Raw genomic sequence first — 26,014 nt, 5'->3', positions numbered from 1 at the left:
CAAAAAAATAACATAGAAGCACTTACCACCTTCCATAAAATAAATAGTTTATGATTACCACGCATTAAGGGCCAACTACTACAAAACGCTTTATCGCATCTTGCGGTACATTTTTTGCCTTCGTCAAGCATGTGTTAACTCGGTTTAGTAAAAGGATCCCTTAATATATTAATCAGAGTGGCTGTAGTCAGGATTTATGTCCAAGGTTTTTAACATTTGAAACAATAAAGCTATACTAGACCACCACTCAGAACTCAACTTGACTTATTCTCTCAGTGAATTTAAGAATACAGAGTCTATGCCATGAAATTGGAGGTAAATACTTCTCTTCCTTTCACACACAGGAGAAAACTCATTACAGTGACTGAGAAGACTAAGCTCTATACTGAACACAGGCCCCTCACAGTCAGGACTGGCCTGGACATGGCTTACATTTAACAGAGGCAACCTAACAAAATACTACAGACATTTTTATTTCTTTACCTTTGAAAATGGTAAACAGTCTTTGTCAGCTTCCTTATCTTTTACTTCAAAGTCATAAAGTGCTTTGCACTGAGGTGGAGGTTGAGGTAAGGGTTTAATAATCTGAACAAAATTGGTAGGGAAAAAGCCATGGACACCATTGATTTCACCATGATACCAATTCTCATCAACCTGCCGACGTAAAATGATGACATCACCCTTGCTGAATTTCAAATCTCCGGGCTCTTTTCCCTCGTAGTTGTACAGTGCTTTGGCACACGGTAACTGAGGTACACCCTAAAAAGAAAAAAAATTGTTTAGAAGAAGAGGGAACACAAGAGAGGTAGAGGATCTGCAATGCAAGCACGGCAAACCAACAGATGTAGAAAGTGATGTCAAGGACTTTAATTCAACCAAATAAATACTTATGCCTGACATGTCCACATTTCACCAAAAGGCTGAGTCACAGGCAAAACTAGAGAGGTAAAATTTTAAAAACATGCTTCCCTCTAGAACTAACAGTCTAGAAACTATGAAGAACTTGCTGCAAGGCTAATGCAGCCTGACTTAGTTCTAGAAGGCGGTGAAACATGGCCACATCAGGTATTACTACTACTACTACTATTTAGCATTTCTATAGCGCTACAAGGCATACGCAGCGCTGCACAAACATAGAAGAAAGACAGTCCCTGCTCAAAGAGATATTTATTTGCTTGAATTAAAGTCCTTGATATCACTTTCTACATCTGTTGGTCTGCTGTTTGTTCTGCTAAAAAAAATTGTTTAGAAGTGAAAAAATTCAAAATTTCAACAACTAGAAAAGCAGCGTTTCATAAAGAAAAATGCAGAAGACTTTGGATTTTACACTCACAAAAAATTGTATCTTCTTTCAGGGCCATTCCAAGGCCTGTGTGGGTGGTGTGGCCGCACAGGGTATAAGGGTGATAGGCCCCTCCCCCCCAAAAAAAATTCACTTCCCTTCTCCACTGACTCCACTGCAGTGGATGCGGCTCAGTGGGTGGCGCAAGGCACTAGCGGATGTGTCACATAGGGCCTGATTCTAGCTCAGGACCCTCCTACCCTCTGACAACAAAAAAGACCCACCAAGACTGCAGGGCTGAACACAGGACCATATTATTTATACAAGGTCATCATGTTGTTAATTACCTTATTTTCAGGATCGATTTTCTATCTACTCATCAATTTCAAGCACACTTATAACAAGTCTGGTACTAGTAGCTCAGTCAGAAGAACCCCAATTATGAGGATAATTTTATAACTGCTGAGAAACATACACCAGGAGTGTCCCAAGCTAGAATCGCACACTGTGCAACATGGTTCCTAGTGCCCCTCCCACTGCGCCATAACCACCACAGGGGATACAATGAAGAGGGAGTAATGTTTTCACCTCTGTCTTCAATGCACCATGTGTGGCTGCACTGCTCACATAGCCCTCAGGATAGCCCTGGTATAGGCACACCACTTACTCTATGGACTTGGCAGGATTTTCAAAGTAAAATTACACCTGCACCTTAACTTTGAAAATTATCCAAAGAAAAAGTACCCCCACACACTTACACCTGCTAATTTTTGCAGACGCTTTTTCAGAGCATCTCCAGAGGTAGAGCGTATAAAAAATGCCTTCAATTCTGAAATCTTGGTGAAGATTTCAAGAAAAAGAGAGAATTGTTGTTACATCATTAACAAAGAAGCTAAATCCTTTCTTTTTTTTTCAGTATTTGACCCAGGGGATGTGACCTTGAATTTACAGCATTCTTGGCAAAAAGGAGGACAAAGGAAACCAGCAGCTGCACAGCTGTGTCCTCATCAGCCAGCATTGTTATGGTAAGAGACAGAGAAGTTAGTAGGGAGTACTACAATGACAAAACTCAGCTGTGGAGTGCATTGTAGTGCTTCTTATGCATGAAATGTGGCTCTGATCAGCACTGAAGCAGAGCAATGACTACTGCTACCAAATCACCTCCTTGATATATTCATGGAGAATTCACATCACCACATGGTTTTACCAACATATTATAGAAAATGTTAATTCTAAACAAATTTGGGGTTAGATTATTTTTTTTAAATAATTTAACCCAAAATTTGTGGCCTAAGATCAATACTCATGTCAGAATGCTAAGTATTTTCACTGAAACACACAATCTAAGCAACGATACCTCAGACCTACTTACAATACAACAACATAACATGGTTAAACAGAATCACAGAACACATGTATATGCATGTAAAAGTAGAGGGAATTTTTGCCACATATTTTAAGCTTTAATGTTTTAACAATTCTTTAAGCGTGCCCACTCTGTCTAAAATGCACCCAGAATAGGTGCATTGAAATGCATATTTACTTCCTCTTAACCAGGACCAACTCTGAATAGATTTTTCAAGAGAACAGAAAACCTAGACCTACAGTAGCATAGCTCTTGTATGATAAATTAGTTTGCTATCTGAAGGTTCCTGCTTATTTCCTAACCACATCGTGTCTGCACATTGGTGGTTTCACCCAACTGATTGGCTTTCCCATCAACTCAGTGCTCATGAGACTAGCAATCATATCAACTACAGACACAATAGTCCACTTAAAATTATACAAAGAATGATGATCACACAAGCTACATATAATACTTTTAATTTAACTCCCCTTAAACATGCATGAACAGCTTTAATTGACCCTTGATGCAGGCATAATTTGCCAAAACACTCCATTGGGCTGGTCCTGTTTTTTTGTTTTTTTATGTTCCTGTTTGAGGATTCTTTCCTTCTCCTGCTTGCTTTTGCACACTATAGAGCAACAGATGAAATCTGGTAGGTTATGCATGAGTTCTGCAATGTATTATCTGCATATTAGCCAGTAAAAGTGGAGTTTGGAGACAAATAGGTTTCTAACGTGGATAAGGTGGATGCACCGTCAGCCCTGAGAAGTCCCACTAGGAGGAGGATATGTCTTCAGAGATAGTAGATTTGGGATCGGTGGTATGTGTGTACTCACTATGGATTCCCATCATGCACACTTCCCACTTAGCACAGAACTACACAATGAATGTATTTTGGGTTATTTTGCCATAAATCCTGGAGGAATTTGCAAATCACTGAGTTTCTACATCAATTACTGCTACACTACAAGAAAGTGAATCTGTGTGAGAGAGACCGTGGATTACATAATTTCACACAGGCCTTATGGAGACCACAAACCAGGTAAAACAGGGGTGGACAACCACAATCCAGTCAGGTTTTCAAGATTTCTACAATGAATATGCCTAAGATTGATTCTGGATGTACTGCTTCCTTTGCATGAAACAGATGCAGACAAAGTATGGTGGGAAGGTTGGAGACCCTCTCCACGTAGGTGCTCCATGAAAAGAAACAAATACTACTTATTTCAAAGGACTTATCCTAGAGCTACTACTACTACTATTATTTAGCATTTTTATAGCGCTACAAGGCATACACAGAGCTGTGATACACTGGGCATCAAGTCACTAGTTTAGCACTAGACGGAGTTCAAGAAAGCATAAAAGCTTCAAAAGGAAGTGAGCTTATGGTAATACTGGGAGATGTAGACAGAGTCCTGAACTGAGAGGTAGTAAGCTCATACTGGAGACGGGTACTCTGTGAGACCTAATGAAAAAGTACAGGAGCTCTGAACACAGGTGAAGGTAACTGAATACTTGGAACCGATCAGCAGCCTGTCGATAAAAGAAACAAAAAAAAAAAAATCCAGACCCTAAAGTGCAGAACAGGTCAGACAGGAGGAATACAGATGTGGAATTGGGCTTAGTCCTCAGAGGTTGAAGGGAAGGAGCAGCCTGGTAGAAAAAAAATGCTACTACAGCTTTTATTAATGGATTAAAGAGCCGTCAGTATTTGGGGAGAAGCTGAGAGGAGGACAGTGTCACTGTGAAATGTTCTGATTGCAAGTCATAATAAAGCATCTACATAGTAGTTTATAATACCTGGCAAGGGGTCTGTGCTGGAGGAAAGGCAGACAATATGGAAGAGCTAACCTCATTGTCACTAGAAATATACTATGGATTAAAGTTGTGTGAGAGGGCTGTATATTGGCTGGGAATTTTACTGATCAGAGACTAATGTCAAGAGGCTAAGGAATGTGATACATAGAGCAGACAAGCCAAGAACTGCAGTCAGCAATTCAGAAGCTGACAGAGAAAATCAGATGGTATAGATCACTGGATTAAGTTGTGCAAAGGGACTGTATGCTACTTGAGCAAGTTTTTAATTAAAAGCCTATGGTGAAACAACCACTTAAAATTGTAAATAAAGCACTGGAACGGTACACCAGTGTCCCATCTCATCTATGAAAAAGGGAAGGTATTGCCGAGTTCCTGACTTGCAGAGCTGACCTAGAGGGACTAGTATGTGACACAGTTCAAGATGAAAGTGAAGACTGTCCTGATGATGGCTTTGGCTACAACAAAGATCACACCTGAGCTATATACTGCAGAATGGGGAGAACCTTGTCCTTGAGCATCAGGCCCTTTTGCTTCAATAAACAGTTCTCTCAATTTCCACAGACCCAGCTTCATTTAATTTAGTGATTTTCAGGTTAATTTAGTGACTTCCATGAGCCTCTCCTTCCAAATTTCTAGGCTGCTTAATTTTGCAAAAACTACACAAAAAAATCTTAATCCTGCTTTCCTTGGTGGGGATAGGAGTCATGTTACAACCTGAATCTCAGTTCCACAAGCACAGAGATATTGCATATACGGCCATACAGGATAGCCTGCTTATAAAGACATTCAACACAAGGATTCAGATCATGTGGAGAAACAGTACATCAAGCCCCAACCCTTCTGCTTTAGTTCTTCTAGCCTCCTCTGCAGTTAATGTGGTTTCTTGTAAGAGAGCTGTCTACCTATACTGTACCATCGTTCATTTTATGGGACTATTTATAACCCCATGTTCAAGGTAGCAATTTTGATTCCCTTACTCCTCATCAGTGATGGATATCAGATACATGAAGCATCCTACCTTCCATGTTGTCCCTGCCTCTACAAGCTGATCCTCATGTGCTCCCTCCCTGGCAGAACTAGCTCTGCCTATACCTCTCACTCCAGCTATACTCTTACAATAAGTATCCACAGTCAACCAAATGCTGCCAAGCCTCCCAGTCCTCTTGATCTTCCACCCATCCCATTCCAAAAGTACCCTATACCATGCCCAAACCCCCCTCAGAATTCCAGCCAGTAGCACCTCTTTCCTCCCACCCTTCCCCTACCCATCCCTTCCTACTGTACCTCCAATAACAGTCAAAACAGCAGTCACACTCCAAGCTCCTTCCCCCCATCTCTATGTTTAGTATTCAGCATTCATATCACTAGTGCTGAAAGACATGCTTTTAATGGGCTGATACATGAGGGGGACTAAATTTTCCTTTTCTTAGGTAGCATGCCCGGCCACAAGGCTGGCGCACTAAGACCTGCTGGTCCACTCAGGCCAACCCTAGCCCCGGACTCCAGCAATCTCACTGTTTCCTTGTCTGGCTCCCAGGGCATGTTCTGTTTTAAAATACTGTAAAGGCAGCTTTTTTGTTGTTGTTGAAGTTAGTAGTTCCTGATTTAGGGAATAAGTTGAACTAAGCAAAAACAAGCCAATCCTTTTTCCTGGAGCTGCAGGGGAGCACCAAAAGGTGCTAGAACAGAGAAAAGGGGGGGATAGGGACCCATACCCCTGTGGCACGGTCTTGTGGGGCCAGTCCATGGATCTGGGAACCTGGGAGCTGGCCATTAGGCTTGACTAAACTGTGTGGCACTGGCCTGCACTGCTAGGAGCTAGGCCAAGGACCAGAAACACCAGCCTGAAAATCCTTCCATCTGCAGGAGATAGAAAAAATGCTCGAGTTTTCTGTTCAGCTCTAGCCTTCCTCACACCAGTGATGTCACTGGAAAAGATCAGTTTCTCTACCACCATCTGCTGCAAGGAAGGGAACACTGATTTGATGAGGATGGTGCAGCCCAGATGCTACAGAATCTATATTATGTGAATAAATTCTATAATATGCTTTGTAAACAAGATGTAAGTAATCTGATTTTTTCTAACTGCCAGCGGCCTCTGGAAGGGAAGTTTTAAAAGGTACCCAGGAGAAGGGATGGGTGAAGATTCCTAAGCCGGTACGTCAAGCTCCATCTTTGGCCATCGTCAAATCTAGGCTAAAAGCCCACCTTTTTGATGCTGCTTTTAACTCCTAACCCTTACTCACTTGCTCAGTACCGATGTTTTATGATTCCCACCTTAGTAAGTCCCTTATCTCTTATTTGTCCTGTTTGTTTGTCCTGATTAGATTGTAAGCTCTGTCAAGCAGGGACTGTCTCTTTATGTCCAGTGTACAGTGCTGCGTATAGAAATGATAAGTAGTAGTAAGATTGAGAGACAGATACTGGATCATTGGTGGAGGGCAGCGGCACAAAAGGGAGAGATGCTGGATTGGGTAGGAGGGGGATTAGGAGATTTCTTATCTATCCACTTTGGGATCAGGCCCACCCAAAATTGGCCATTTGGCTATGCCAATAATGAAAAGGCTGGAAAAATCAAGGCATCAGCTCACCCAGGTGCCTAAATGTGGCATGTACATAAAGTTGGGCATGCACGAGAAAAGCTAGGTTCAGGCCAGTTAACAGTCATTGCTGTCAGCAGGTAGGAGAGGATCAAGTTGAGAAAGAGCTGCCATTTTCAGTATTAAGGAGGGGCCTTGGACTGAGAACCAAAGAGGAGAGACTGGGAAAGAAAGCCTGAGAGTCGAAGCTGGAACAAAACAAAATAAGCAGATTAAAAACAGAGATAAAAAGACAAAATATTAACAAAAGATATTAATTTTTTTACTTTAGTTCTCAAATAAAAAATTTGCACTCCTGCTTTATGTAACTTACCAGATATAATTTATATAAATGGGCCTAATTTTTAATTGCAGTGGATGCAAAGCTGTGTCAATGACCATTTTAAATATTCTTCAAGGATTAAATTCATTTTGTTAAAAAAATAAATAAAACAGGTTGAACATATCAGAGCTGTAAATAAGGATAATTCTTTTTCCTTCTGCAGTATCATAATGATGAAAGGAGGACAACTAGGCTCCGACTGGCAGGAACTATTTGTAGAGCTGTAATGTATTACAAATCTGCCAAACAACTCCCTTAACATTCACTACAATGGAAAGATCTGAGAAGCAAGCTTTTGCTGGGGTCCATTTAGTGGTAATATGAATAATCCTCCTAACCAAGCTGAATCCCCACTGAAACTCTCAGTTTGTTCTTCATACTAAGGGGCTTGAAGATCTACTAAACCTGCTTACATTTCACTTCAAGTCTTTCACTTGGCTACACATGAAAGGAAAGCTTTAAAAAGGAAAAAAAAATCTCTACAGTATACCCACAGGTTTGCAGTTGCCATTGTTCCCTGCCAGCACTCAGTTAAAAAAAAATTTAGCCATCTAAAGCAACATTTATCCTAAGCATTTTGAGAGAGAGATTTTCACTTGAAAAAAATATTTTATATTACTATTCTTAACAAACAAACCATCTCAAACAAAGATCTACAGATTTCTTTTTTCTTTTAATTGTATTACTGATCTGGCAATTCCCTCCTGCTCTTTTGGGCTTTCAGCTACACCACAAAGACTCCACTGGGCAACAGTGCCATAAGCCTTCATTCATAGTTGCCCATGGTATTCTCTTTTTCTTTATTTTTTTATAATCTTCCCTAGCCCAATCACAAAGGCCTTGGGAGGGATCCACAAGCTGATTATTTCTGGGGCCCAGCAAGTATGTACACCAGTTCAAATCAAAAATGAAAAAAAAAAAAACAGGGGTGGGGGAGAGACAAATCAGATCCCAACACAAGGGTAACATTTAATAAAATCAAAACAATAGATACAATAAAAACAAAGGACTCGACACAGTGCTGCATTTCAACACACAAGGTGCCTGCCTTAGGAGTTGAATCAATTCTACAAAATATAACAGTACAAAGTAAAATCACATATCATAACACATAAATATCCTGTATAATAATTTGCACCTCCGTCTGGATGCCTGGGTTTGTAACACAGTTCCCATTGGTCCGCCCTGGGGATGACATCACAGGGCGGACCAATGGGAAGTGAGAGGAGAGGGAAGCCAGCACCAGCCACCGGAGGTGAGTACAGAATCGGGCCCCCGAGTTCCATGACCCCCTACCTCCCTCCCTCCTTCCACTCCCGTCCGAGTTCCACGGCCCCCCTCTCCTGCGAGTTCCATCAGCCTGAGTTCCATGCTCCCCACCTCCCTCCCTCCTTCAACTGCCGTCCGAGTTCCACGCCCCCCCTCTCCTCCGAGTTTCACCGCCCTGCGCCTCCCTCCCTCTCTGTGGTCTCCGAGTGCAAGCAGGACGTGTGCAGCAGCCCCTCCCCTTTGTAAGTGCTAAGTGCTGGCCGTTCCTTAAAACTTTTTACCTCCTGGTCCGCCGGCAACAGTGAAGTGGAGCAGGCACGGCATGGCGCTTCAGAATGTCTTCGCTTTCGCTTCTGTTTCAGCAGTGCCTCTGGTCCCACCCTTCCGCAAACAGGAAATGAGGGAGGGACCAGAGGCAAAATGTTTTACAGAACAGCCGGAACTTACGAATGGGAGGGGCATCCGCACATGTCCTGCTTCCACTGAGCGGCCACAGACAGAGAGGGAGGAAGGCGCAGGGTTGTAGAACTCGGACAACAGTGGGTGCATGGAACTTGGAGGGCAGGGGAAGAGAGGGGGGGAGGGGGACGAGAGAGGGTGGGAGGGGAGGGGCCTGGAAGGGGAGGGCTGGTCCTGGAACTCGAAGGGCAGGGGCCCGTAACTCGAAGGGGAGAGGGGTCCTATAACTCGGAGGACAGGGAGGGATGCCTGGAACTTCGAGGACAGGGAGGGAGGCAGGTTGGGGAGCATGGAACTCAGAGGGAGGGAGGCAGGTAGGGGGGCATGGAACTCAGAGAGAGGGAGGCAGGTAGGGGGGCATGGAACTCAGAGGGGAGGGGGGCTGGAACTCAGAGGAGAGAGAAAGAGAGAGAGGGAGGGAGGGAGGGGGCCTAGGAACCTTGCTAGCGCCCGTTTCATTTCTGTTCGAAACGGGCCTCTTTTACTAGTATGAATAATAACAACACAGGGCCCCTTTTACCAAGTTACGGCAAAAGGGAACCTGTGCTGGCATCAGCACATGTTTTTGATGCGCACAGAGGCTCCCCTTTTACCGCAGCTGGTAGAGTAGTCTTTCTTTTCTGCAGGAAATGGCCATGCGGCAAGTAAATCATTTGCCACATGGCCATTTTTTTTTTTGGGGGGGGGGGGCCTTACCGCCATCCATTGAGGTGGTGGTAAGGGCTCTCATGCTAACACAGTGATAAACAGATAATGCGTGGCACTGCCCAATTACCGCCAGGTACACCCCGGCACTACAAAAATAAATATATTTTTGTAGCACCAGATATGACAGCGTGCTGGGGGTGGGAACTTCCTGTTTAGCGAGGAGTAAGCCCGCGTTGGGCTTACTGCCGCTTTGTAAAATGGGGTCCATAAATAATAATATAAAATAGTTACATGAACTGAACACTGAATAAAAATGTATATGTTAAAAAGAGAACATACCAAGTCGAGTCCTTTGTTTTTATTGTGTCTATTGTTTTTATTTTATTAAATGTTGTCCTTGTGTTGGGATCCGATTGGCCTTCCTCCTTTTTTAAATTTGTGTTTTTTTAGTGGTGTATTGGAGATGTACTTCTTTTTTTGTTGTTGTTCACTAGTTCAAATCAATAGAGATCACTACTGAGCAATGCCCAAAACACATTAGGGGGTCCTTTTACTAAGGTGCACTACCAGATCAATGTGTGTTAAGTACCATGAAGCAAATATAGACTGTGCAGCATTTATCATACGCTAATTGTTAGTGTGTGCTAAATCCATTAGCGCACCTTAGTAAAAGGACCCCAGGAGCTTTGAATGATGCCTCCATAGCAGATCCAATCCAGGTCAGCATGCGGAACAAAACCTACGTCTAGGAATCACTAAAGATATCTGATTTTAAATGTACTTTCAAGATACAAAGCAACTCACGATGTCAGGAACAACTTAACAGTGACTACTTTGTGTAGAGGTTACTGTAACAACCCAGTACTCCGAGTACCTACATTAAATATTGATATGGTTTTCTGCAACTGGTTTTAATTTAACAATAAATCAGCATCACTACCTAGAAGGAATATGAAGTGACTGGCTTCTTTCTTCTAGCCTGCAGTATTTTCTTTATAAATCAATCAACATCAATTTCTTATCAATATACTATGATGATACTCTGATTTGATGCAGTTCGTCCAAATTAATACAGGTTTAACTCACCCCAACCTACAAATTCTCTTGTTAAGCATACACTTGAACAATGCCACAGAGGTCAAATACAGGTCAAGTGGAATGAGGAAGAGTCAGACATTGTGGGACTGCTTGAATTAAATCTAATGGAAGATCTTATTCTTTAGAATAAGAACAATAAAAGGGAAACTGGACTAGAACATAGGAGTTAACTCCTATTAATGAAAAATCATGTGACACTGCAATCGTTATTAGGGCTTTTAGTTTTTGGAGATTTTTAATTTTATACTTTCAAACTACATGTATTTAAAAAATTAAAAGAAAAAAAACACCCTACTTACAAATGAAATAAAACTTGCTGGAGTTCTGCCATTTAAATTAATCCTACAACTTTGCTTCAAGTTAAATACTGCATTGTTATTCAGAGTGTTAAGACAAATACAATGCAGAAAAATATACCAGTACTGGTTGGAAAGTTAACACTTAAGCTAGGTGGCCCTTTTACTAAGCAGCGCTAAAACGTGGCCTGTGCTATCCCCAGAGCGAGTGTTTCCTGTGCGCTAAGGCCACTTTTAGCACTGCTAATAAATGCCCGATTTTGACTTTTCAATAATAATGGCCGTGTGCTAATCTTCCAATTAGCGCATGAGTATTTACCAACATCTATTTTGTAGGCGGTAAGAGCTCACGTGCTAATCAGCACTTTGTAATGCCCACACACTAAAAAAAATGAGCATCCCGACGCCCACTCTCCGACCTCCAAACACTTAAAACAAGCCAAAAACTACTGCGGTACGCCTGAGCACGCCCCACAACAGTGCATTTTAACCTGTGGTAAGCACGCATTAGTGCTTGCTGTAACTTAGTAAAACGGCCCCTGTATGAAATCTGAAAAGTAAAACCTTAATCGACACAGCAAAAGGAAGAAGAAAATCCCCCAACACATAGTAACATAGTAGATGACAGCAGAGAAAGACCTGCACAGTCCATCCAGTCTGCCCAACAAGATAACTCATATGTGCTACTTTATGTGTATACCTGACCTTGATTAGTATCTGTCATTTTCACGGCATAGATCGTAGAAGTCTGCCCAGCACTAGCCCCACCTCCCAACCACCGGCTCTGCTACCCTATCTCCGCTAAGCCTCTGAGGATCCATTCCTTCTGAACAGGATTCCTTTATGTTTATCCCACGCATTTTTGAATTCCGTTACCGTTTTAATTTCCACCACCTAACGCGGGAGGGCATTCCAAGCATCCACCACTCTCTCCGTGAAAAAATACTTCCTGACATTTTTCTTGAGTCTGCCCCCCTTCAATCTCATTTCATGTCCTCTAGTTCTACCGCCTTCCCATCTCCGGAAAAAGTTCATTTGTGAATTAATACCTTTCAAATATTTGAACGTCTGTATCATATCACCCCTGTTTCTCCTTTCCTCTAAGGTATACATGTTCAGGTCAGCAAGTCTCTCCTCATACGTCTAGTAACACAAATCCCATACCATTCTCGTAGCTTTTCTTTGCACCGCTTCAATTCTTTTTACATCCTTAGCAAGATACGGCCTCCAAAACTGAACATAATACTCCAGGTGGGGCCTCACCAACGACTTATATAGGGGCATCAACACTTCCTTTCTTCTGCTGGTCACACCTCTCTCTATACAGCCTAGCAACCTTCTAGCTACGGCCACCGCCTTGTTACATTGTTTCGTCGCCTTCAGATCCTCAGATACTATCACCCCAAGATCCCTCTCCCCGTCCGTACATATCAGACTCTCACCGCCTAACATATGTCTCCTGTGGATTTCTACTCCCTAAGTGCATCACTTTGCATTTCTTCGCATTGAATTTTAATTGCCAAACCTTAGACCATTCATCTAGCTTCCGCAGATCCTTTTTCATGTTTTCCACTCCCTCCTGGGTGTCAGCTTCTGCTGAGAGAGCTGGGCAATTTAACCAGGAGGTCTCTGCTTGTTTCCTGCCTGAAGGAAACTCACACAGACAAGACTTGTTCAGGCTTTATTTCTGGCTTTATTTCTGGTTATCCCAACTCAGAGCTGTGGGTTTGGGCATCTCTCCCTTCAATCTTTGTCTGTCCTTGTCACTGCATTTATATATTTCCAAAAAAGGAAAAAAAAAACTTTTATCTGCTCTGCAAATATTGTGATCTGATTGCTGTGTTTCAAACTGGTTTATTGATATCTGTTAATCTGAGAACTAAATTTAATAACTGTCAGAAAGTATTAGATCTCTTTATCTTTTCCTTAAAGTGTGCTGGGCTCTCCCCCTCCCCCACCTGGGTTTTCTGTAGACAATTGTTAGCTAAGGTGTGTCTGAAGCTTCTGCTGAGAGAGCTGGGCAATTTAACCAGGGGTCTCTGCTTGTCTCCTGCCTGAAGGAAACTCACACAGATAAGACTTGTTCTGGCTTTATTTCTGGCTATCCCTACTGAGAGCTGTGGGCATCTCTCCCTTCAATCCTTGTCTGTCCTTGTCACTGCATTTATATCTTTCCAAAACACAAAGAACCACAAAAGAAAAAGTAGGGGAGGACCAATCCAACTCCAACACAAGTGTATATTTAAAAAATTATTAAAATAGAATATAAAAATGGGACTTGAGGCAGATCTGCATTTTGGCGACAGAGCGTCTGCCTCAGGAGTCAACTATAGTATGGATGGTTGTGGATAACAATATTCACAATGCTAGTTAATTGTAATGTAGGGAATACACAGAGGGGCTCATTTTCAAAGCGCTTACACTTACAAAGTTCCATAGGTTACTCCCAATCGCTGGAAGTCTGAGCGTGCCTGCTAAGAGGGACCCCTCAAAACCGCCAAAAGGCATAACAGGTGTCTCTCTGTCCCGGCCATTAATCAGTTGGGCCCCAGAGCCAGCAGACTGCTAGGAGTCCCCCCTAACTAGTAGAAGAGGCTAGTGCCATAGCAACGTCCGAAAAGGCCCAAACCAAAGCATTCCCAACAGCGGGGCAAAAGCCTCCAGAGCTTAGCGCACCCATCGCAGCTCCAGAGAGCCAATGCGCCTCTACTGGAAACCAAGAGCCATGCCAGGGGACCCCTGCACCAAGAAACTGTCAACCACAGACCCCACTTCTCAAGGCAGGAGCGGAGAGGGCCTCCCTAGGGTCAACGACTGGTGAAGCCACAACCACCTCAGGTCTGTCTGACCGCCAGGGGCAAAGAAGCCAGAGGCTGTAACCCTCTGAAATCGGAGACAAGGAGCTGAACAGGGCCCTATAAATTGGCCGTATTCGAGGGTAAGGTACCACTTCCAGAGCCGCTGTCACAGAATCAAGGAGCTGCACAAAATCCCAGGCTGGAAGCTGGGAACGAAGCAGAAGCGAAGAATCCAGTGCGCTAACTTAAAGCGCTGTCCCTCTGTGAGAAACACTCAAGCTCACAGGGAATCGAAAAAAACACCTAGATGCTCCAAGTTGGTGTGCTGGTGCCAGCCACCCCCACTGAAATTGAACACCCAAACCAGAAAAGAAAAAACAAAACAGGAGGCGAACCATTGTTGACGGAGCCTCTCCACAGGTTTGGGAAGAGGAGGCTCAGATTAGCCAGCTGTCCAAGTGTAGGAGGAAACGAAACCTCCGTCTCCGCAAAAAGACCGCTACACGCACGACCTAGGAAAAGGTCCCCAGGCCCGTGAGGAAACCAAATGGTCGAGACCGGAATTGGAAAAGAACTGCAGAAGCAGCCCCAAGAAGGGAAGGTAATTACGCCTCCCTGGTCTCAAGAGAAGACAACTCTCTCTCTGAATGGACAGGAGCATAGACCTCAGGGTCACCATCTGAAAACAGACACCAGTGGACCCCTAGAGATCCCAATTGGGTTGCATTGGTCCCATCTTCCTGGGAACCTCAAAATAGGAGGAGAACCGACCAGACCGCACTCGGCGGGAGGGATGGGAACAATGGCCCGAAGGGCCAGCAGCACCTCAACTGAGCTTCTGCTCTGAGCTGCCAGAGGTCCCCCAACAAGGAGACTGTAAGAAGAGAGGAGCTACCGGTGGGGAGAACTCCAACTGGAAGCCATCACTCAGAATAACCAGTGCCAGAGCTGAGGAAAAGGTAGACCACATGTCCCGAAAGGCCTGAAGAAGCCCCCTGTAGGCCCGGAGGGACCATTCGGCCTGGCTATATTGGGATTGTCGGGAGACAGCAAACACTCACTCTAATTGCCCTTCCAGCTCTCCGTCCACTGGAAGGAAGATTGCCGGGCCCGAAACTAAGCCCTCAGGCCAAAAGCCTGACGAAGAGACCTACACAAGGAGCTGTCATGAAACAGGGCACCTGCTGAGACCACAAAGCAAGCAGAAGAACAAGGAACATCTTCTGGAGGACGCTGGAGCCCGCTCACCCAGCTCCTGAACCAAATTGCTGAGGTCATTCCCAAAAAGAAATGTGTCTCAAAAGGATAACCTGACCACGCAGGCCTTTGAAGTGGCAACGGCCACCCATGCCCGCAACCAGAACTGACGCCTCACGGACAGCATCAAAGACATGCCTGTGACTGAAAAACTGACATACACAGTGGCCATCAGACAGGCTAAGCCCGCCTCCAGAGAGCCCGGGACTGCCCCGGGAAAAGGACTGCCTCAAGGCAAGGCCGCCAACCACAGGGAGAGTAGTACTCTAGGTGACTGCAGACACAGAGTCCAACTTAGGTAAGGGAACATCTCCTCCTTCTGGCACCAGAGAAAAAGGATGGGCCACAGTCCTCCCAAACTGTAGGCCTGTGTCAGACGCACTCCACCTTGCGGCAAGCAGGACCCGAATGTCCAGGTGAATGGAGAAATACCCTGGATGGTCCCCTGAGGCTCTTTTTAAGGCTAGCCGCCTGACTACCTTCTGGAAACTCCTCAAGGGAGCGCTGCAAGTGCCTCTGAAATCAGGGGGCTACCTCCTAGCAGCCCAACTTCAGCGAAATCTCAGACTATGTCTCCACGGGGCAGCACTCGCGATCCCCTGGGAACAGGCAGGGAGATCTCCATCTCCTCTCTCTCCCCGGAGTTGCCAGGCCTGCTGGAGAAAAGGCTCCTATAGCACCAGCCCAAGGCCCGGTGAAGCAGATGAAGAGTTGGCCCTGACCCAGGGCCCCCCACCTACACAGCTGCTCGCAGAGTCTTCGCGTCTGCTGAAAAAACAAAATGGCCGCCATTCCTGTCTCCTTCTGAGAAAAAGCACCAAGGCCCTGCACCGGGAACGAGAGCCAAAAGAAACGTGCTGCTGTGACCAAGCGCGCCCTGTATGTGCGAGCCCCGAATCAAGCTCCTCCACTTGGGAACTGGGCTACACACCGTGCAGCGGCCCTGGCGCACCTTGCTAAACACCCGCTTTTTTTTTTTTTTAACCGGAGCACAGCACAAACAAGCAAAAATATGTCCTTTTTTTTTTTTTTTTTTTACATTCAGGTAGATTAGGTAGTTTTCTGTCTTCGGAGGGATCACAGTCTGTTTGTGTCTGCCAAAGACCTCAAGGAGCAGTTGTGAGATTTCAACCGGGCTCCCCTGGTTCTCACTCCACTGATCTAATCATTAAACTGCTCTATTTGCATACAATGGAGGCAGTGCATGCAAATAGATCTCATGAATATTTACTGGGAAAATCCTAAAAACCTGATTGGATTGTGCCCCTCGAGGACTGAGGTTGGACAATTCTGCCTTAAGGGAACAGATAGAACAGAATTTAGGCACACAACTCGCTAAGCGTATTCTATAACAATGTGTGCCGAATTTCTAATGTGTGGAGGCAAAAGGAGGCGTGGTTATGGGCAGGGAAATGGGCGTTCCAAAATTCAGGCGCCTAGTTATAAAATATGGGCCAGTGCGCCTTAATCTACTTGCTAAGATTTACACCAGGTTTTCATTGGCATAAACAGATGTATGCAGATATCAGCGCTGAAATACATTATAGAATACATTTAGTAGGCACTGAATTCAGCACCAATTTTTTTTAGGCGCAATATATAGAATCTCCTCCTTAATGCAGAGATTTTCAACCTTTTTCATCTCACAGCACACCATCACTTTTTTTAAGGATATATGTCCTCTCCACACCCTCCCCTCCCCTCCCTGCTCCCCCCAAACACACTTAAAAACCCCCCACTAGTTTATAATATTGTTTGATGAAGCAAGATATAAAATTGAAAGCTCCTAAGAAATGAGAAGAAAACCAGGAAGAAAAATCTGGCAGTCAACTGCAGGATAAAGAGGCTTCAACAACAGCTTTGACTGGCACAACTTCACTTACCCTGACCCAGAGAAGAAAAGCAGTTTTTGGACAAAGTGCAGAAGAACGAAGGAGAGCACTTTTACTTGCTGTACTACCAACAGCAGATTCAGGGAGTAAATTAGACAAATATAATGAATATTAAAATGTGCATTCGCAAACATATTCTATCAGAACTTGCTCAAAATTTGATTTGCAAAGAACTGCATTTCCACTAAAATCTTCCAAACTCAAATATGAAAGAGGAACAAGTAAAAGTGCATGGGTGCCATCTACATTACAGAAATATGTTCAAAACAACTAGTTCCAAACTACAAGTACTTGAGCTGGCAGGGATCCCCATCAGCTGAAGAGGGTGGTAGTATCGAGGTACTATTCCTGGTTGTTCATGCTACCAAATAAGGGTGCTTTTATACCATCCACATAATCCCATCCTGCAGAAATCAAGGTCTCAACAAAATATTCTTACCATCCACTGAGGAAGAAGCTGAATAGCTGGCTTTCTACAATACTGCAGGCCAGCCAATTTCTACAAAGCTCTCTCCATCAATATTTTCTCTGTTTTCCCTTTTTCGGGAGGCTCTGTTAACACATGCTCATTTCTTGCTTATTTTGGCAGCATGGTCACTAGGGAAACTGTTTATCAATGTATCACTTGTACCTGACCTTTTTTCTGAATAGAACTATAGAGCCTGCCTCACATTTTAAAAGATTCAGATATGGTTCCAAGGCCAAAGGAAATAACCCATAAAGAAAATTTCTGTGGCGGCAACTGAAAACGTATCCCCAGTAAAAACAGCTCTAGTGACAAGGACCCTTTTTAACTCTGTAGGACAAAAAGGCTTTTCAGATGCAATCTGTGATTAAAGTATGATACAACTTTCCCTAGAAACAAAAAGGTAATAGAGATGTAATAAGTAACACCTTTTATTGAATGAAATAAATAAATATATTTTAACTAGTTTTCTAGAGCTATGCATCCTTCATCAAGCCAGAAAAACTACATTCTTATTTTATGGCTCCCCTAAACGCATCAGGAGAAGTGAAATAAATAAAATACAAATCAAGAAAACAATGGTGAAGGGTGTGGATGATGTGCTTAAATGGTAAAAGGTGTTCATTTGTCACTTATTTAAGACAGGAACTGGAAACTATCAAGCAGGATAGAGATAGATAGATTTGAGAGGGGAGGGGAAATCAGGTGAAGACTGTAAATCTGGCCTTCTGTCTTAAAAAAAAATTATTTTGCTGGAAGAATAAGAATGTAAAGATTTTGCATATTTTGAACATGAAGCAATATTTTTCTAAGAACTGGTATTGATTATATTTACAGAAGTTAGTTTGGCTGTATAGCACATTTAAGCAACTGCACACCTCTGTTAAATAATTTTAATTTAATAGATTATATTTTTTGAGATATTTATTTGAAATATTTTATAAAGGTAGCACAGACACCTATGCGTCCTTTAACACACAAAGGGAAGCCAGAACCAGTCCCACAAGCACGTCAGTTCTGAAGGTGTAAATGTGTGCATACACTCTGTGTACTGTATATATTTTATGAACTGCATATGTACACTGCAACTCCACCCACACTCTAACAAATTTCCCTTAAATTCTATACATCACACCTTGATTTTCGTGCAAAAATCGAAGCACATTCTTCAACAATGTGTGTAACTTAATTGGGTAACTAGCTAATCAGGGCTGTTAATTGGATGTTAAATAATTATCAGCATTTATTGGCATTAAGATTTACACGTACCATGTTACAGAATACTCACTAACTGTATTATGTAACATGGTATGCGTAAATTCCAAGTTGCATAGTCGAAAAGGGGGCATGGTTATGGGCAGGTCATAGGTGTTTCTAAAATCTATAGCGCCCTTTTACTAAGGCACTCCTAAAAGTGGCCTGCGCTGGTGTAGACACGTGTTTTGGACATGTGCAATTCAATTTTTCAGTGCGCCTGGGAAAACGGCTATTTTTTGTGGCTGAAAATGGACGTGCGGCAAAAATCCAGCACACATCCATTTTCAGCCTGAGGCCTTACTGCAACCCACTGACTGGGGAGTAAGAGGCCAGCATGCATAAACTGCTGATTACCGCCTGGTAAGCACCATGCAGTAGAAAACAGAAAATATTTTCTACCGCGTGTTTTGGGCATGCATCAAAAATGAAATTACCGCCTGAGGCATACAGTAGCCAGGCAGTAGTTCCAATTTGGAACATGTTGGATGCATGTGAGCGCCTACGCACCTTAGTAAAAGGGCCCCTATGTGCATTATTAGAGAACACACCCGCTCTGTGCCTAATTTAGGCATCTGAATTTATGCCAAGTAAAACATGGCCTAAATGGACATAACCAAATTTGGTCGTGAGGGGAGGCACTTGGCATATTCTATATACTGCGTGGAAATTTAAGCCTATTCTATAAAATTTAGGCACAATTTAGAGAAAACGCCTAGGTATATTTTTTTACTGCATGGATTTTTATGGCGACATATATAGAATCTAGCCCTGTATGCCTCCCCCCCCCCCCCCCCCCCCCCCAGAACAGATACATGCAGTCTTGAGGGCACATTTATACATGTGCATAAAACCACAATTTTATACAAGCCCCTTTCTTTGTAAAATAGTTGGTAATCCTTTATAAAAATTACCCCTTAATGTGTACAAATAAAAAATAAGTAAAAGAATAGGTACCTAAAGCAGCAGAATTGGCATAAATGCTCCTCCCCCCCCCCCCCTCCCCAATTCCCTGTTTCAATTTACAGAGTTCTAGGGCAATTAAGATACTTCATTCTGATTTTTTTTTTTTAATTTCTGAGAAAATTTCATCTTCCTTTGAAGGATTTTAAAAGATGCTCAGTAAGGTTGCTAACTTCCATACATGCATCACACACATAAATGCAAAGTATGAATGCAGACTGACCAGCTGAACAGTAAATTTGGCAGATGTTTAATAAGCGTGGCTATAATAAAAGCTGCACGTGTGTTTTTGTTTAAATTGCTAAAAATTACATACTGAAGATTAAATTGTGCGGCAAATTGTAATTATCTACATTACATGATATGAAAGTTAGTGATATAAAAATGTTTAATTTTTATCTTCAATGCAAAATGAAATTTACCAGTATGACTAATGAAATATTCTTAAACAAAAACAGTCTCTATAGAGAAGCAAACTATTAACTAATCAATATGCAAAAATATAAGGGGTCTGTTTACTAAGCCGCGCTAGCGGCTTCTGCACAGCACTGCCGATACAGCCTATTCAAAGTGAATGGGCTGTGTCAGAACTAGTGCACAGCCAGCCATGCTAGCAGCTTAGTAAACCCCATAAGTTTGCTAATATTGGGGAAAATTTGGAACGTAGTTAAAGACAACAGAAATTATCAAATGAAGGCTCAGAACTACAGATAGTGTTTCTCTTTCTATATACGCTATTCATTCATATGGAACACCAATTTTATCATTGGTTTCTATTTAAGGAGAAAAAAGAAACAGTGGGGAAAAAACCCCTCCATTTAGGGCCTCCTTTTACTAAGCCACTGTAGTGTTTCCCGCTCAGCAAATGTGATGAAGCCCATAGGAACTGAATAGCTGCATCACATTTGCCACGCTGGGAATCACTAGCGCAATTTAGTAAAAAGGGACCCTTAAGCTGGAGAAAAACAACTGTTCCTAAAAAAAAAACCTTACATATTATAAAAGTGCAATTAGAAAACTCCTCATTGACAAAATGTTGTTCCAAAATTTAAATAGAACTGTTATAACATCCAGCAATTCTCTTAAGTTGTTGATTTTTTCACTTCTATCTTCAAACATCTGCCATGTATATTCCAATGAGTTTCACTTCACTCTTTTCCACAGTCCACTCTTCAACTTAGCTGGCCTGCGCTAGTATAGGACAGTGCACCTGTAAAAAATGCCTTTTTAAAACATTTTGGCCGAAAATGAACCTGCGGCAAAATGAAGATTGGTGCAAGTCCATTTTGGGTCTGAGACCTTACCACTACCCACTGACTTAGCGGTAAGGTCTCGCTTGTTAACTGGGCAGTAATATCTACGCGTATACAATGTCTTTTACTGCCCGGTTAGCGCCACACACCAGAAAATTACAATTATTTTCCAGTGCGCATAGTGGACGCGCATAAAAAATGAAATTACCGCCCGGGCCACGCTGGGTGGTAGTTCCAAACTGATGCATATTGGGTGTGCATAGGTGCCTACGCAGCTCAGTAAAAGGGCCCCTGATGAAGGCAAATGAAAGTAACAAGAGAAACAAGGACATGAAAGAACATGCCTAAATGGTTAAGCCTTGAAGCAGTCAGTCATCTGCAAATTTGGCTGTAGAGAAAGACCTGGAAATTAGAGGAAGGGGGTGAACAAAGCAGACAATAGATCTTATGTTTATAAGAAATTATTTTCCACTTTAAATGGATTCCTCCAGCTTGTACATACAAAAAATTACGTAACAGAGAAATGTCATCTCTGGAAGTAAAAGAAAATAAAGGGTTTAATGTCATTTCAAAAAACATTTTTGTGCTAAAAATAGTAGCTTAGATTTTTTAAAAGTATACATTTAAAACCTAAAGTATTGTTCCAAAACTTTTTAAGACTCCAAGCATTGTATTGTTAAATGTGTATGCTTCAAAGATCCATATAGATGTGATATTGTTTGTCTATATTCACAATACATAATGATAATAAACTTTTTTGATTTGCTTTCGAAGGTAATGCCTTCTTCTTCAGATCAGAAATGAGCAAATATCAGAATATACAAGTGAAACATATAAGCATTCCAATAACAGTCTCACAGGAAGAGGGTGGGGGGGGGGGGTATTAGGTGAGAAACAGAGAGCTGGGTGGGCAAGAGACAGGGAGAGATGGATGGGTGATAAGATGGTGACAAAGCAGTATAATTTTATGGTTTGTAATGTGATATAAAACTCAGATCTTTGTTAAGTCCTGTCTGGTGAGTGTCAAAATATTTCATCACTATATACACAAAAATTAGATCTGTAAGACACATATACATGAAAAGTCATGGAAACAAGGTATCACATTTCAAAAAAAATGTCACAACCTACTAAGGTCTCGACCAACACAGGTACTAGAGCTATATAACCAAACAGGAAAAAGACCTAGGTGTCATCAATGACATGTTGAAACCCTCTGCTCAGTGTGTAGCGGGAGCTTAGAAAGCTAATAAAATGTTAGGAATTATTAAGAAAGACATGGAGAACAAAACTGAGAATATTATAATGGTTTTGTATCGCTCCATGGTGCGACTGCACCTCAAATATTGTGTTCAATTCTGGTCGCTGCATCTCAAAAAAGATATAGAAATATCCAGTGTACCTAAATGCAACTCACCTTGAGCTACTACTGAAAAAGGTGAGAGCAAAATCTAAATAAATAAAAAAAATATATAGCAGAATGAGAATAGGTACAGAGAAGGAAAGGTTAAAGAGGCTAGGACTGTTCGGCTGAGGGGAGATATGACAAAGGTCTATAAAATACTGAATGGAGTGGAATGGGTAGAGGTAAATCACTTGCTTACTCTTTCCAAAAATACTAGGGCTAGGGGGCAAGCAACAAAGCTATTAAATAATAAATGTAAAACAAATCAGAGAAAATGTTTCTTCACTCAATGTGTAATTAAACTCTGGAATTCATTGACAAATGTAGTAAACGCAGTTAGTTTAGTGGTTTGGTTTGGATGATTTCCTAAAAGAAAAGTCCATAAGCTATTATTAAGATGGACTTGGGAAAATCCAGTGCTTATTTCTAGGATAAACAGGATAAAATCTGTTTTACTCTTTTGGGATCTTGCCAGGTACTGCCTACAACTACATGCAAATCTCTCACGAATATTCTTTGTGGATAGCCTCAAAACTTGACTGACTGGCTGGGGTGTCTCCAGGATCAGGTTTGAGCCTAGTGCTGAAAATCAGTGCTACGTTCCTAACTTTTTTCCCCACCCTAAATCTGCTCCTCTGCCAACTCATTGTTTATGCTACTAAATTTAGAAATTTACCCCCAGATTCTATTTATGCAACCCAGATTTGCATGCCCAAATTTGTGTGCACAAATTAATTTAATAATAAGCTTTGAACCATCATACGCTCATTACAATTTGCACATGCATCTGGCTGCACACTGTTCTATAAGGCAGGGTACCCAACTCCCATAGCACATATCTCAAAAGGGGCATGGCCATGTCAGATGCAGTCCAAAAGGTTATGTGCATAGTTACGGAACACTACATCAGCACACCCAACTTGGATGCCAGCATTTAGCCCAGGTTTCAGTAGCGATAAGTCTGGTGCCCAAAGTTAGGGTACAGGAATCGGCACTAAGCACTATTCTATAAAGGGCATGTGCCCTTTATAGGATAGCGCTTAACCCTGATTTTTTTTTAGCATCCATTTCTGAGAGCCATTTATAGGCTCCAGCCCTTAGTGAAATTTTGAGTTTAGAGTTATACAATGAACCCTAGTAGGTTTTCAAAAAGGCCAATTTATGAGAACGAACCATTCAAAACCAAACGCCAGGGATAGGAGCGATTAATGCTGGACTAGCACTTGTGTTAATGTACACTGAATGCTTAGAAGGCTCTAGCTGCCCCTTGACCTGGACAGGATGCTGGGCTCGATGGACCTTTGGTCTTTTCCCAGTATGGCATTACTTATGTACTTAGCGCACGAAACAAAGTGGGCCCCAAAGATTAGCGCAATTTGCATTTAAATGTAGGCAAATGAATGTAAATGAGGCCATTGGCTATTCCCTCCCAGTGCTCAGAAAAACAGTACACAAAAAAAACCCTGCCCTAATGCTGGAAACCTACCGCCAGTTCCAAGGTTGTGTTGAGAGGTTAGAAGAGAGGCTTTCTCATGATTTTCCTTATATATATATATATATATATATATATATATAGCCACATTTTGTACAGTCTGAAGTCCATTCAACAGCTGCTAAGCACAACCCAAATACACTGAATTGCAATAATCAATATATGACAATAGGAGTGTGTACGTTAAGGGCCTTATTCTATAAAGGATATGCTCCTAAATTTATGCTCCTAATTTATAAGCATAATTTACACTCCTAAATTAGGAGCATAATCTATTTTGGAGCATCAAGTATGCTCGTAATTTAGGAGCATAATCTTTATAAGGCCCTAAATGCTCAAATTGCTCTACTTCAAAATATTTTCAGATGCTATGTAGTTTCCTCATAAGAAAGAAACATTTCTTAATCAACCTACTAACCTGTGTCTCTATAGAAATTGGACCATCAACTTGGGATGCCCAAAATCTTAATATGTGTAGATAATTTATATTCAACTCGGTTAACAGAAGCACCTTTAAGAATGCACTCTGTTTTTATGTCAAAACCCAAGAATTGTTTTTTCAGTGTTGAGTTTCAGCTTGTGGTGGAGCATCCATTTGTCCAATAGATCTACATAGTGATGAAGTCTAGCAATACTGTTATCAAAAACAGAATCTAATGGAATCAACACAGAACTATTCTTTGTCATATTTTACTGCATTTTTCTGTCATCCTTCTGTTTTCTTCCTCCCTTTGCTTATGCTGCTATAGCCAGAGTATCAACAGCAGCTCCAGGTTAAGGACTGACGTGGCCTCAACTTCTCTGTCGCTGAACGTTTTCAAGCTGCATCAACTTAATATCATCCTCCCTGTTGTAAAGGTTTTACCTGACTTAAGAAAACCTATGGTAAAAACCACACCTCAATACACAGATTGCACATTCAAATAAGCGTTCATTGACCATTATCACCATATTTGAATATGTGGTATGGTTCTGAGCCAGGGTAAAGGCTTAAGGAAGAATTCTATAACAAGGTACCTCCACTTAGGTGCCCCAAAGCTTCTCAGGGAGTGCCTATTCTGTAATGTGTGCACCCTGATTCCTTTATAGGATACTAGTGTAAACCTGTACTGGTGAACTGTTTATGCTAGGAATATGGTTGGTGTAAAAGGGCATTCCTAAGCGAGCCATGCAATATGCATAACTTATTCTATAAGTTGAAAAATGTTAAATTAGATATACCCATGCCCCCTCCCATGCTCTGCCCACATCTATGCCCCCTTGAAGTTACACACTATAGTGCTTACAGTTCTCTTATAGAATAGTGTGTAGTACACTTATGCATAATGCATGTTAACTGTATGCACCCAATTATAGAATTGTCTTCATCTCTCTATATAAAACACACCTCCAACGTTCTAATGAAGCCTCAAGTCTCCAAATGTTCTAAATTTGTAGTTGAGTAGATTGCTGCAGTGGCATACCAAGGGGGGGGGTACGGTCCACCCCAGATGCACGCCGCTGGGGGGGGGGGTGCCACGCGCCTGTCCGCTACGTTCATTCTGTGCTCCCTCTGCCCCGGAACAGAGCATGGAAACGAACGAAGCGGACAGGCGCGCGGCACCCCCCCAGCGGCGTGCACCCGGGGGGGGGGTCTTTCGCCGGGGGGTGTCGCGCTGCACCCGGGGGGGCGCTACATCAGCGATCCGCCCTGGGTGTCAACCCCCCTAGGAATGCCACTGGATCGCTGTTCCTCCATGAGTGTCAGCCCCGCCCTCACGTTACAACATGATGATGTCGAGGGCGGAGCAATGACACTACGAATCGCATCGCACACCCGTTGTTACGCAACGAAATGTGACATCAGAGGCATCGCGAACCTATGCGAACGACCTACAAGAAAGAAGGGAGGACTACCATCACCCCGAGCCAGACTGAACATGCGAAGGAGGGATGGAGGGAGACAGGCAGGCAGCCTGAACGTCGGAGGGTGGGAGGGAGGGAGGGAGCCAGGCAGCCAGCCAGCCTGAACGTGGGTGGGAGGGAGGGAGGCAGCCTGAACGTGGGAGGGAGGGAGGGGGGCCACGGCCCTGAAAGGCGGAGGGAGGGAGGACC

General features: G+C 42.7%; 1 protein-coding gene across 3 annotated transcripts in view; it reads right to left on the bottom strand.

Moving 5' to 3' along the window:
- SH3RF1 (SH3 domain containing ring finger 1) overlaps window positions 1-26,014 on the bottom strand; it is a 346,368-nt gene that overhangs the window by 166,372 nt on the left and 153,982 nt on the right. For all 3 annotated transcript variants that reach the window (XM_030191566.1, XM_030191564.1, XM_030191565.1), the window contains one exon: window positions 484-759. In XM_030191566.1, coding sequence (XP_030047426.1) covers window positions 484-759 — 276 coding nt within the window. The remainder of the gene's footprint in view (window positions 1-483; window positions 760-26,014) is intronic.

This window comes from Microcaecilia unicolor, chromosome 2, assembly GCF_901765095.1.
Source record: "Microcaecilia unicolor chromosome 2, aMicUni1.1, whole genome shotgun sequence".
NCBI lineage: Eukaryota > Metazoa > Chordata > Amphibia > Gymnophiona > Siphonopidae > Microcaecilia > Microcaecilia unicolor.
This window is presented reverse-complemented; position numbering and strand designations above follow the sequence as displayed.